Raw genomic sequence first — 14,196 nt, 5'->3', positions numbered from 1 at the left:
CCTACTCGATGTTGTTACAGGATCGCAGGGTTCTCGTCTCACAGAGTCAAACAATGACCCTCTCACACACAAAGGGGTGAAGTGAAGTGAAAGTTTCTGAAGTGAAGGTGAGAGCAGAAAGGAAAGAAAAAGCTCTCTGGGGGGAGAGGGGTCCCCAATGGGTTGCCACTGGGGGGGGGTTTAGGTTGGTCTTTTATTGACAACTTGACCAGGGAGCTTGTGGCCTTGAGACTCCTGGGACGTCTTGGTCTGAGCAGGGACAACAGGAAACACCCTTAATGACTGCCTTCTATGAGGTTTGATCCATTTCTGCAATCACACTGTAGCCGCCAGAGACAAATACTCCCTCACATCCGGGACCAGGTGGCCTGGTCTGCTCCCTCATCTCTTGTTCACTCTTTCAGAGACTAGTCATGGGCCCCCTGTCCCTCCCTGCCTGTACCTTAACCCTCTCCTTACTCAATATCAGTGAAGTTCAGACCAAAGTAAGCAAATTAACAGTTTAAGATGCTTGTACTCAACTGCCTGTTGTAGCTGTTAGTCAGGGGCTAGTACTTGACTGCAGAGGGAAGGTGGCATTTCAAACTCTGGTGGGGGTGGGAGGGTGAGAAAGGATTAAAAAATAATGCAATCCATACTTGCTTTGGCAGCACATATACAAAATTGGAATGACACAGAGAAGATGAGCATGGCCCCTGTGTAAGGATGACAATGCAAATTCATGAAGTGTTCCATATTTTTTAAAAAAATGCCAATCCATTTTTAACATTTGATTCAAAAAATTGTTTAAACATGGCATTAAAATTTTGATTTTGTAATAGTTGGTCTTGATAAATTTGTAGCTTCTGGTTATTGTCAACCTTGGGATATTGGCCAATTTCCTGGTTATTGAGACATTTCTTTCTTAATTACTTTGTGACAAAGAGGTGAAATAGAATCTGCTTCTCAGAAATGGTGTGGCGAGTATTAGTTTACCAAGTAGCATAATCCACTCAGCTACCCAGCTAACCGCAGCTTCTGTCACTGTTCTATGTTAGACGAAACCCAAAATGCGATTCTTCTTTCCTTGTAAATCAGCAAGAACTTGTACTCTTATTTTTGTTATTTCTGCTAACCAAAAGAATTTTATAAAGTTTTCTTGGTCACCTATCATTTAAGATCATGTCTATTTCTAATAGTAATAGCTAAAATGAAGTATTTCCTTAGTTAATGTTTGTAGCATTAAAACTATCACCAGTTACTGCCATTTAAGAATTATGCTAGTAGCATAGTTAAAATATAAAGTATTGTGATAGTGAAGGTTACTACTATGTTACAATGTAAATGCTGACAGTTCAAGTCCCTAGTCTTGCATTTACCATCTAAATGACCTTGAGTAGGTTGCTTAACTTCCCTGCTTCAAGGTTTCATCACATGTAAAATGAGGATGATGGAAATAATAGGTTGTATATGAGAAGAACTTAAAATACTACCTTGGCCTGATTACTGCCATAAGTAGTGTGTAGTGTATCGGTGCTAGCAGGTTTTGTTGTTATATTTCCTAAGCACAGAAGAGCTGATAGGAAACAATGCCTGCTGTGAATATAGTATATATTCTTATGTATTCTTCTTGTTTCTTCTTAGCCTTTCCTAAGCCCAAGCGGGAGTGCACACTATTTGATTCTTATTCTGAGTCAATGCCTGCAAACCAACAACCCCGTGACTTGAATCGGATGGAGGTAAAAGATCTTCATATGTTAATAAATAAGAATGTGTGTGGAATTAAAATCCATTAGCCTGTGTTCTTTACAAACTCTAGAAAATCCACTTTTATAGCATTTCTCTTCATGCTGAGTACTTAGGTTGAGGCTCAGCATTTCAAATCTAGACATCAGATATATCTATTACTCTTTTCCCTTTTCTTCCTAGAACTAGATTTAGTGAAATGAGCAAAGTAGTGTCTTGACCTTCTAGGGGTGAAAGGTAGGTGTAGACAAAGTAAGCCAGAAAAATGCTAGGCAAATTGTTTACTTTAACGAAGCTTTAATTTTGAAGTAAGTGTAGGAAAGTATTTTTAGTAGCTGAGTATGAGCTAGGTCTAATGGACCTGGAATAGTTTTAAGAGGAAGTTTGAGAACTATGTAAGAGAATCCCAGAATACAATCAAAGTTGCCTTCTTCCTTGGGGTTTTTAGTGTTGGGACCAAACAAAGACTGATTTGGATTATTCCCAAGAGAAATCTGTAGAATTCCTACAGTGTTGGGCCATTGATGTAAGGGTCTAGCCACATGCCTAGTGGTCATTAGGTGTGCACCAATGAATAGGAGTCATTATGGTTATTCTTAATATCAGCACGCTCTTCATCATCATCATCACTGTTATAGTTGCTATGATGACACCTTATGATATCTGCTGTTCCCATCCTAAAAAAAAAGTCTGGAAATGTGTAATAAATGGAGGATTGTTCATAGGTTGCTATTATAGTCCTCTGACCCCGGTTAAAACTGTTGCAAGATGATGGAAGTCAGACGCAGGATACAGGGTCATTTCTTTCACTTCCTGCAACTGGGTGTAATTATTTATTTATTTTTTCCATGGGGCTCTCATGCATATAGTCTGTGTGGCAGTGACATCCTCTGTGATGGAAACAGCCTGCTTCTGCAGTGTTCCCTCTGGTAACACCTCTCTTGGCCTCTCTCCTACTCTCTCTTTGAGTCAGAGCCTCTCTTTCTTTTCATGAGTAGCTTTCTACTGTCAGGAAGTAGGTATAAAGTGACATCAGGAAGAGTGATGGATGTGTATCTGAAGAGTTTAAGATTTTGAAATTAATTAATTAATTTCTTTCTTTCTTTCTTTCTTTCTTTTTTTTTGAAGAACGTGTGTGACAGAGAAGCAGATAACAATTAGCCACTTTTCCCAAACCTCTGTGTACTCTGGGGCTGCTGGCAGTGTCTGGAGATTTATGCAGTTGCCCTGTTTTTGTTTGTTTGCTTGCTTGCTAGGGGTCCCCTTGCTTATGTAAAATTATGAGGCTGTTAGGTGATTTATTTAAAAATGTCATAAATTCTTTTTTTTTTTTTAAAGATTTTATTTATTTATTTGACAGAGAGAGATCACAAGTAGATGGAGAGGCAGGCAGAGAGAGAGAGAGGGAAGCAGGATCTCTGCCGAGCAGAGAACCCGATGCGGGACTCGATCCCAGGACCCTGAGATCATGACCTGAGCCGAAGGCAGCGGCTTAACCCACTGAGCCACCCAGGTGCCCCAAAAAATGTCATAAATTCTTATTCTTTCTCGGCAAGTGTTAGGTTTCAACTTGCCACGGTATCAGGTGGTCTTTGCCCTTCCAACGGAAACAAATACTGGCTGCGTTTTAGAGAAATTAATTACTGGCTTCTGTTGCTTTCCCCCATGTAGTCATTTATCATCTGTCTAAAAGGAAAGGAGCAGATCTACAGTCAGTTGTGAAGTCTGTAAATGGTGATGCTTTAAAACACACACGCACGCTCTGATGTCCTTGATGACATTATAGATACTCACCTTTATGGATGTGATGTGCAGCCAGTTTTGTGTTAAATATGTTTGTATACTTTAAACTGGCTCTTTTGGTGGGGGTTGTTGGTGGTTAAAAGTCTTTGTTTTGCCCTGTCCAAACAAGACAGCAAAACAACAACAACAACTCTTTCTCCACAAAATTGTTGTATTCTAGGGTGGGGTGCTTTTAGATAATCATGTAATAATGTACAGAATTCAAGGACGAAGTATTGAGGTCAGTTGATGCTTTGGCCATTCAAGAAGTATAGGTCAAATTTTAGCAGCTAATGATTAAATATTTCATTTTCTTCTATTTTATTCATTGTTCTTTCTACCAATCTTTTAATCTCTCGTGAATGCATGCATGGGATTTAAATAGATCTTGATACTAGTCCTGTGAAGAATGACTCCATGAAAGTGTTTGTGCTGTGAATGAGGCTGTAGCCAATTCAGGTCATGAGAGCTTTGCTCAGCAGTACAGATCAGATCTCTAGACAGCAGGGCTATAACCATGTACTTGTTTCCTTCAAGAATTAAAGATTATGATTTCAGGTAAAGTCCTCTTTAGCAGTGCTTCTTACATTACTAGATTTCTTTCTTTTGGAAACAGCTTTACTAAAATATAATTCACATACTGTACTCATGTAATGTATATGATCCAGTGGTTTTTAGCATATTAACAGAATTGTGCAACCATCACTATAGTCTTGTTTTAGAACATTTTTCATCACTCCAGAAAAGAAAGCTTGTACTCATTAGCACTCATTGACCAGCCTCTGCTGATCAGTAATCTATTTTTTGTTTCCAAATTTGCCTATTGTGGGCATTTCATACAGAATCATACAATATATAGGTTTTTTTCTTTTTGGTGACTGCTTTCTTTCATTTAGTATGATGTTTCAGTTTTAAAAAAAATTTAGAGAGAGAGAGAGAGAGCGTGCACAAGCAGGGTGAAGGTTCCTATTCCCTGAATAGGGAACCTGATGTGGGGCTTGATCCAGATGAGCTGAGCTGAAGGCAGATGCTTAACTGACTGAGCCACTCACTCAGGTGCTCCTAGTATAATGTTTCAGAGTTTATTCATGTTCTAGCATGTTTCAGTGCTTCATTCCTTTTTATTGCTGAGTAGTATTCCATTTTGTGGGTCTGCCACTTTTGTTTGTCCGTTCTTCAGTTGATGGACATTTGACTTGTTCCACTTTGGGGTTGTGAGGGGAAAAAATGCTGCTATGAACAATAATGTAGCAGTTTTTGTGTGAAAACATAATATTTTCAATTCTCTTGAGTGTTTACCTAGGAGTGGAATTGTATGTCATATTGTAACTTGTGTTTAACTTTTAGAGGTACTACCAAACTGCTTTCCTAAGCACCTGCGGTATTTTACATTCCTCTGCCAGTAATGTATGAGGGGTCCAGTTGTTCCATATCCTTGTTAACACTTGTTATTGGGGCACCTGGGTGGCTCATTTGGTTAAGCAGCTGACTCTTGGTTTCAGCTCAGACCATGATCTCAGGTTCCTGGGATGGAGCCCTGCATGGGGCTCTCTGCTCAGTGCAAGTCTGCTTGTCCCTCTCCCCCCAACCCCCCGCTTTCTCTCTAAAATAAATAAAATCCTTTAAAAAACACTTGTTATTTTCTGTGTTTTTTATTTTAGCCATCCTAGTGAGAGTGAAGTGGTTGGTATCTCATTGTGGTTTTAATTTAAATTTCCTAATGACTACTGATGAGCATCTTTTCTTGTGCTTATTCACTATTTGTATATCTGCTTTGGTGAGATATCCAAATCCTTTGTCCTTTTATAAATTGAGTTATTACTGAGTTGTAAATGTTCTTTATATATTCTGAATATCAGTCCTTTATTCAATATATAATTTGCAAGTATTTTCTTTTTCCTTTAAAAAAATTTTTTTTTATTTATTTGATGGAGAGAGAGCGCACAAGCAGGGAAGCAACAGAAGAAGAGGGAGAAGCAGACTCCCTGCTGAGCAAGGACGACCCCCCCGCAAACCCCAGTTGTGGGGCTTGATCCCAGGAGTCTGGGATCATGATGTGAGCTAATGACAGGTGCCCAACCAACTGAGCCACTCAGGCACCCCCCTTTTGTCTTTCTTTCCTTTTTTTTTTTTTTAAAGATTTTATTTATTTATTTGACAGAGAGAGATCACAAGTAGACAGAGAGGCAGGCAGAGGGAGAGAGAGAGGGAAGCAGGCTCCCTGCTGAGCAGAGAGCCCGATGCGGGACTCGATCCCAGGACCCTGAGATCATGACCTGAGCTGAAGGCAGCGGCTTAACCCACTGAGCCACCCAGGCGCCCCCCCTTTTGTCTTTCTTGATAGTGGCCTCTGTAACACAAATATCTTTTATTTTAACGAGGTCCAGCTCATCTATTTTTTTCTTTTGTTGCTTGTGCGTTTGGTGTCATATCTAAGAAACCGTTGTCTAACAGAATATCATGAAGATTTACTCCTATGTGGTTTTCTAAGAGTTGTATAGTTTTAGATCACATTTAGGTCTGTGATCCAGTTTGAGTAAATTATTGGGTGTGTCATGAGGAAGAGGTCCACCTTCATTCTTTTCTTTATGTCAAAGATTTATTTATTTTAGAGAGAGAGAGAGAAAGAGAGTGGTGGGGAGGGGCAGAGGGAGAGAGAGAGAGAGTCTTAAGCAGACTCTGTGTTGAGTGTGGAGCCTAATGGAGGGTTTGATCTCATAAACCTAAGATCATGAAATGAACTGAAACCAAGAGTTGGATGCTTCAGATTGTGCCTCCCAGATGCCCCCACCTTCATCCTTTTGTATATGGATATCTAGTTATCTCAGAATCATTTATTGAAAAGACAGTTTTCCCCCATTGAATTGTCTTGCACCTTTTTTGAAAATCAGTTGACTGTAAATATAAGGGCCTATTTGTGGATTCTTAATTCTATTCCATTGATCTGTCATAATGCTAGTACCACTCTCTCTTGATGACAATAACTTTGTGGTGAGTTATGAAATTGGGAAGTCTGAGTCCTTCAACTTGGTTTTTTGTTGTTCTTTTTAAAGAATATTTTCACTATTCTGGGTCCCTTGCATTTCTTTATGAAATTTAGGACAAGCTGTTCAAATTCTGCAAAAATGTGAGGAAGGAGTGCACTGAATCTGTAGATGAATTTGGGGAGTATTGCCATCTTAACAATATTGAGTCTTCTGATCCATGAACATGGGATGCCTTTCCATTTATTTAGGTTTTAAAAAAAATTTCTTTCAAAGGTACTTTTTTGGGGATGACTTTTTATTTAATTTTCTACTTCTAAATCATTTTCTTTTACTAGGGTTCTAGTTTATAGTCCAGGTGGGAGAAACAAGTGAAAGAAAGGTGCTGTTAAGATACATTTTATTTTCTATTGGAGATAGTAGACTTTGAATAGGTAATTATATCTGAAGGCTTCATGGTAATCCCAAGAATCACCTGCCTGTGGACTGTTAAATCCTAGATCAGGTCACCACCAAGCAGTACTGAATTCCGTTCTTTGAAACAGTTGAAAAACAGAAGTATTGCTTATGTCCCTGGGGTTGTTCAGATTGAGAGGCAAACCAGTTAATCTTCTGGAGCACTAGATGGCTCCAGGATTCACCCTACTTCCTTTAAGGTTTATTTGATTTTCTAAGTATGTTTAAAATTAAAAGACTATCAGAAGGCATATAGTGACAAGTCCTCCTCCCATCCTTTCTACCATCTACCCAGTCCCCTTAAATTTTTATGTATCTTTCCAGAATTTGTTTATATATATAGATATAGATTTAGGTATAGATATAGTAAATATTAATATATGTTATTCTTTTATCAGAGATCTTAGAATGCATATTAGTTGAGATTTTTATAAGAAATACAAATTTATAGTAAGTAGGTTTTAAATAGAATTTTAAACCGATCAATATGTGATCATTTGAATATTCTTTCTTTTTAATATTAGTGAGGACTTCCCCTAATAGAGTTAGGAGAAAATTTTGTTCTGCTCATTTTTCTCATTCCTTGACAAGGAAGCTGTTTGAATCAGGGTTGAACACTCTCTGCGTAACAGTTCTTGGCAAATACCTACATTATGGGGCCACTTGTCAGAACCCCTCTCTGCTTGTGAAAAAGTATATAAAGTGCAGGTTTGTTTTTGGCAGAATGGGCAAATGTCACACAATTCTCTGGCTGAATCCCACACCAGGTTCAGATTTAATGTGCAGTCTTATACGTATGCCTAAATCTGAATCGTCATTTTTTTTCCTCTGCTCATGTAAATTTTATTTTTTTTTAAATTATAAAGTTTTTTTTTTTAAAGATTTTATTTATTTATTTGACAGATAGAGATCACAGGTAGGCAGAGAGGCAGGCAGAGAGAGAGAGAGGGGAGGAAGCAGGCTCCCTGCCGCGCAGAGAGCCCGATGCGGGGCTCGATCCCAGGACCCTGGGATCATGACCTGAGCCGAAGGCAGAGGGTTTAACCCACTGAGCCACCCAGGCGCCCAAATTATAAAGTTTTTAAAGTATTCTCTACACCCAATATGGGACTCAAACTCGGGACCCTGAGATCACGAGTCATGCACTCTACTGACTGAGCCAGCCAGGTGCCCCACATGTAAATTTTCAACACAAATTAACTTACACCTCACTAGGAATCTAAAAAAATAAAGTAGTATTGAATGTTAGAGTTTACTGGAGACAGAAATATTGGCAAGCTATGTAGTTTTGAAAGCATTTTCATCATACATATAACTTAATTTATACTTCAACCTGTATAATTTATTTACTTTTCTTTTCCAAGAAGCTATCTATTAAAGACATGGCTGACTTTCCTGTCCCAGCCCAAGATGTGACTAGTGATGACAAACAAGGTATGAAAAGAATGGGTGTTCTTCCTTAAGGGACATTCTACCTGTGTTTCTTCATCTACTTCTCTTGGAATGGCTTTCTTCTGGAGCATATAAGGGCAGTGCTCAGTATATGAACACATTTGGATGGATTAAGTAGTTCAAATTGTCAGAAAACTATAGTTTTTTAAAAAGATTTTATTTGTTTGACAGACAGAGATCACAAGTAGGCAGAGAGGCAGGCAGAGAGAGAGGAGGAAGCAGCCTCCCCGTAGAGTAGAGAGCCCGATATGGGGCTCGATGTGGGACTCAATCCCAGGACCCTGGGATCATGACCTGAGCCGAAGGCAGAGGCTTTAACCCACTGAGCCACCCAGGTGCAGAAAACTGTAGTTTCTAAAGTGGTAACAGGAGCTTCCACAGCCTGCTAACTCTTTGGTCCCTTACTCACTTCTGACCCTCAGACTACTCTGACCCTTTACATTGGGATTTGGTTGTGCTAATTAGGAAATGACTGGAAGCTGGAAGAATTGAGAGCTTAACATCTTGGGTTGACAGATGTGATCCAAGAACATCAGTATAAATGCATATTTGTGAATAGCTCTAATCCTTGAGGAAGTTATCTTCTAGAGAGAGTTCCTGTCCCTTGGATTTATCTTGTGACTTTATGGATGCAAGGCTATGTCGTGGAGCCAGCAACCCTTTGTCTGTCTTACTGGGCGACGGGCGAGTGAGAAGCCGTACAGCACAGTTTTCCATGTTAGAGCTACCATGAAGCACATAGATGAGTTGGCCTGGGAATGTTCAGAAGAACAGTTGGAGGTCAAACCCCCACCCCCCAGCTCGCAACACCACTCCATATAATTCTTTATAATCTACCAGATCCTTCTTTCATTGTCTTACGTCTCACAAAACTGGATGGAGGCTAATATGTTTTATCACCTAACACGCAGAGACGAGTAAACCGAAGTGCAGTCAGTATGTATCAATTGCTTAATAAAAAGAATGGAGATAAGAACAAAGATTTTCTAAGTCTCAAGCTGGTATTCTTCTTATTATTTAATACTGATTTACTACCCATGAATGAGAGGCTTATCTGAAGGGACTAAAAAGTCCTGAAGCTATTTCGGGCTTTATTGTTGAGACTTGCCATTGTTGCTGCTTTGTACGGGAGTTAAACATGAAAAATAAGTTTTCCATTAGGAAACAATAATTGCTTGCTCTCTATTTAAATATTTGTTCAGGAGAGGCAGGCAGAACTAGACATTTTTTGCAACAGTGTGTACTCTCATCACTGGCTTTACTAGTGGGTCTAAGCCTTGATTGCACTTTGGAATACCCTGGTGAGGTCTGAAAATACCGAGGTTGCATCTCACTCCCAGAGAGATTCTTTTTTTAAGGATTTTATTTATTTGAGAGATGGACAGTGAAAGAGAGAGTACAAGTAGGGAAGAGAGAGAGAAGCAGGTTTCCACTAAGAAGGGAGCCTGATGTGAGGCTCCATCCCAGGACTCCGTGATCATGACCCCAGCTGAAGGCAGATGCTTAACCACCTGAGCCCCCCCGGGCGCCCCTCCCAGAGAGATTCTGATGTCATTGGTCTGGGTGTCAGGAATGAAAGGGGGAAATTTCTCATATTTTCTGGTAATATTCCTTATAGCCACTAGAGGTGTTCTCTGTTGAAAGTTGGAAATACTGCTTTGTTCCTTGTGGGATGAGATCCTATTTCCATATGTTAGGGTGTTTTTATTGTTTTACTAAGTGCTATACCAACCTATAGAGCTTTAAAACACCATTTTCATAGGAATTCTTTGTTTTAATATAATGTGCCTCAGACATAAAATTTTACAGTTTTTTTCTTTTTCTCCTTTCTTTCTCTTGTTGTTTAAGAACAAAACAAAGCACGTCTAGCTTTGAAAAGCACTGTGGATGAAGCCTTGCCAAAGGATATGTCTGAGGATCCAGGTAGGAGAAAACCATTTTAATATGTTTTTATGTAATTATTTCTAATTTAAAAAACCCAGTAGTTTCAGTGAGTAGAAAATTGGTGGAAGTGTAGGTTTCTCTCTAAATATTTGCCTTCAGTTTTATTCTAAGGTAACCTTTTGGTTGCTTTTTACCACTTCCCTCTTTTCAGGCTTGAGAAGAGGGTAGGTTTTGTTTTTTTTTTTAAAGTTCTGAATTTAAATTTCACTGATAGGATCATGCCGTTTGAAGTTGGTCTCATTGTTACTTTTACTGTGAAATTGGGAAGGCTTGGAGTTGAGATTTCAGTAAGCCATTGTGGTTTGTGTGTAGAGTAGGGAGCTGGTGGGTAGATCAACTGGAGGCCTACAGCTGAACTTCTCCATTTCCAAAGCAAAAATCTCAAATATTTTCATTAAACTTCACCACCAGGAAGGCAAGTAAATGTGCTTATACTTGGAGTGGATTCCAAGGAAAAAAGAAAAGTTGTGTTTGTCCATGTTCTTAGGGACTTGAAACTGTGTCTGTGAACTGTGGAGATGGCCAGGCCTGTGTCCTCAGCTCTCTTGATGGGAACCATCACTGAACCAAGCTGAACCTAGTTAAAAACAAAGGCTAGGGAGGGCATTACTCTTTGGAGCTCCAGTTATGAGGATGTGAAAGAAGTTGCTGCATTCTCTCATTGTTGTCTTTCATAATATTTAGTAAGTAAATCTTGTTTGTTTTGGTTAGCTGGCTATCATCCCGGCCTTATTTGTTTAAAGTTGGAACAAAGGTATCAGTGTAACATTGAGTCTTATGCTATAGTACCGTATTTCCCAAACACTAAGTTCATTCAAGGTTTAAAAGAGAGAGAGGGGTGGGGGAAGATAAAAGGAGGAGGGGGGGGAAAGAGAGAGAGAGAGAACATGAATATGAATGAGACTATATGATTGATTTCAGTGATGAGGTTTAAGATTCTGTGTTTTTAGTCAGCCCCCCAGGCGATTCTGATGTGTAGCCTATTTTGGGAGCCTCTGCCTCTAGGAGTTGATGTTAAGAAATAGAAAATTGAGATTGTAGATCAATCATGACTCCAAAAGTGGTAGGAATTCTCAAGCTTCGTTTAGGTTTTTGAAACTGATTTGGGTTCCTTCATCATAGGGAGAAATGCTCAGTTTATGTGACGACAAATGGAATGCTGGCCTGTTAGAGAATTAAACTTCAGGCTTGCTCTCTTTTCCCATTTCAGGACAAATGCCTCAGGTGGGTTCTTTCCACCTGTAATTTCTGGAGCTAAACTGGATGCACCTCTGTTTTTGTAAACTTCATGTTAACTGTATAGTAAAAGCTAGTTGAACTTGGAGAGTTAAATTGGTGCTTTTCCAACAGCCTTTTAGGCTAATAACTTCCTATTTTTTTTCCCATGAGAATCATGTGTTCTCTGGAGCATGAGCGTCAGATGTCATTTTTAAGATTCCTTCATTGACTGGGGCATGGAGTTGCCCAACAAATGCTATCAGGGTGTGCCATGGTGCGTGAAGTACATTTGAATTTGTTTCACATTCTGCCTGGGAACATGCTATGTGGTTTCTGATTCATTTTTTCCACTGCTGCCCATTTCTGGAGTAGATACGAGGGAATCCCTCATCTGAAAACCCATTTAAAACCCCCTTTCCTGGGGCAGGTTTGGGTTTCTAGTACGAGACACTATAGAGTTTCAAGGTGGTGGTTTTTAACTCTGAATGTCTGTCCGTGCCACACAGATGTTTTGCCTCAGTTGAGTGCTGCCTTTTAGGGACTTAAACTTGAAGCTTGCCTTTTAATCTTTTTTCAGTTTGTTGCAAAGTTGACCTTCCCAGGGTGTTCTAGGAAGTTGTCATTCTTCTCCCCTCTTCCCAGTTAAATGAGAAGCTGTGATCTCCCCGCTGGCTTCTGCCTGGATCCCAACACAACGTGCCCTGGCCGTTTTTGCAGATATCCGCATGCCCCAAATGCCGAGTCTGACTTTCAGGGGCTTAGAGGCTGATGGGAGACTTAACTAAAAGAGTGTTCTCTAGCTTCTTGTCATCTGAACGAAACCTGTGGGAACTTACCAAGATCTGGCTGGAGTATATTTTTGCCGATGGCAGGAGAAGAGTCACCCTGCCCTGCTCTTCCACGGTGGCTGGTAATAATGATGATGATAATGATCATAGTAGTGGTGATGAGGATGATGTGGTGGTAGGACCGTTGTCAGGGAATGGGGGTAATTCCTCGTCACGTATTTTTAAATAGACCTTACCCTTGTAATTGCTGCAAGTGTATATATTAGTGGAGCCTAATAGATTCCTTAGCTAACATCGTATTCCAGCCTAATTTAACAGGGCACACTGTACAATGGTGATCTTTTTCTTGACGTCTCTAGGTCACGCCGAGGGGATTAGGCCTGTTGATCCTCACACCGTAGTCACCAGGCGCCACTGGTGATTCTGGCGGCTCCCTCAGCTGCTGCCCCACGGTCTTCCGGGGTAGAGCAGTTTTCTCCTTCCATCACCTGCTCCCACCTATGCCTCTTTTGCTGTCCTAATGGGAACTAAATTTAGAATCCAGGTTTCTCAAGACAGAGGATCCCAGGGGAAGGGAGTGAAAAATGAAGCAAGAGGAAACCGGAGAGGGAGACAAACCACAAGAGACCTTAATCTTTAAACTGAGGGTTGCCGAAGGGGAGGGCGGGTGGGAGGGATGGGGGTGCTGGGTGATGGACATTGAGGAGGGTGTGTGCTGTGATGAGTGCTCTGAGTTGTGTAAGCCGGATAATTCACAGACCTATACCCCGAAACAAGTAATACATTATATGTTAATAAAAAAAAACAATGATGTATTATATGTCAGCTAATTGAACATAATAAAAAAAAAGAACTATGAAAAATTTCCTAAAAAAAAAAAAAAAAGAATCCAGGTTTCTTAGCTCAAAAAATTAGGAGCACTCTCTAACAGTAATATTTTGCAATTCTAAAATACAGTTAGTTTTCAAAATACCTTCACCTTTTCTTCACCTTTTCTCTGTCCCCATGAGAAAGAGGCCACATTTTTATTATCTTCATTCTGTAGATGAGGAAACTGAGGCTCAGAAATATAATAGTTAAGGTTGTAGCCTAGAGGGATATGTAGGCCTCAGGACTCCTGTCTGGGTCTCCATTGCTTATCCATACCCCACACCCCATCTGTCTGTGTGTCTATCTCTCACCGGCAGGGTTTACCCCTCCTTCCACACCCATTCTTATCCCAGCAAAAAGAGATAATGGCAACTGACAAAGGACTTAATGGTCACCCCCCATGATCTGGTTTGGGGAACCAGACTTCTATTTGAACATGACTGAGACTCTCCCAACCCACATATTTCTGGAAAGCAGAGTGGCCTGAGGGAGAAGAGGGGTTCAGAGCCAGCTGTGGGGAGCCTGCCAAGAGGGTGGCCCCCAGCTTTGTGGTGAGTCTGTTTACACTGTTCAGTCAGCCCCACGGCAGCCTGCTTGACTGCAGGATGGGCTCCCCTTAGGCCCCCTTCCTTCGCTGCCTGGGGTTTGTGGGGTTAGGGGTGGCGGGGGGAGCTGCATGTACCTGCAGGTGTGGGTACATGCTAATGGGTAGGTCAGGGCTCAAACTTCTTAGGCCTTCCATGCTTTTCAGGGCTTTGGTAGCATTTTGAGGGATTGAAGTTAAAAGGTGCCTATATTCTCACTACACCAAGCCAAAATGTTTATTTTGGGGAGAAATGCATCTTTTCTGCAGCTGACCATATCTGAGGGAATATATATTGCTAGTTTGCCTTGTGCCTTGTTAGCATTTTTAGCTCCCCTTTCTCTGCTGCTTATCTAACCCATGGATTTTAATGACCATCATCAATCCAGGCTGC

General features: G+C 40.5%; 1 protein-coding gene and 1 non-coding gene across 7 annotated transcripts in view; both read left to right on the top strand.

Moving 5' to 3' along the window:
- REPS2 (RALBP1 associated Eps domain containing 2) overlaps nt 1-14,196 on the top strand; it is a 222,139-nt gene that overhangs the window by 116,885 nt on the left and 91,058 nt on the right. For 5 of the 6 annotated variants that reach the window (XM_047714691.1, XM_047714687.1, XM_047714689.1 and 2 more), the window contains exons 9-11: nt 1,624-1,718; nt 8,312-8,381; nt 10,248-10,322. In XM_047714691.1, the coding sequence (XP_047570647.1) occupies nt 1,624-1,718; nt 8,312-8,381; nt 10,248-10,322 (240 nt within the window). The remainder of the gene's footprint in view (nt 1-1,623; nt 1,719-8,311; nt 8,382-10,247; nt 10,323-14,196) is intronic. The other variant, XM_047714688.1, reaches the window with a different exon arrangement.
- On the top strand, nt 639-741 carry LOC125092494 (U6 spliceosomal RNA). Its single transcript, XR_007124956.1, has one exon. It is a non-coding gene; the product is annotated as a U6 spliceosomal RNA (small nuclear RNA).

Source organism: Lutra lutra, chromosome X (assembly GCF_902655055.1).
Source record: "Lutra lutra chromosome X, mLutLut1.2, whole genome shotgun sequence".
NCBI classification, from domain to species: domain Eukaryota; kingdom Metazoa; phylum Chordata; class Mammalia; order Carnivora; family Mustelidae; genus Lutra; species Lutra lutra.
Note: the sequence above shows the minus strand (reverse complement) of the source record. Positions and strands in the feature narration are given on the sequence as shown.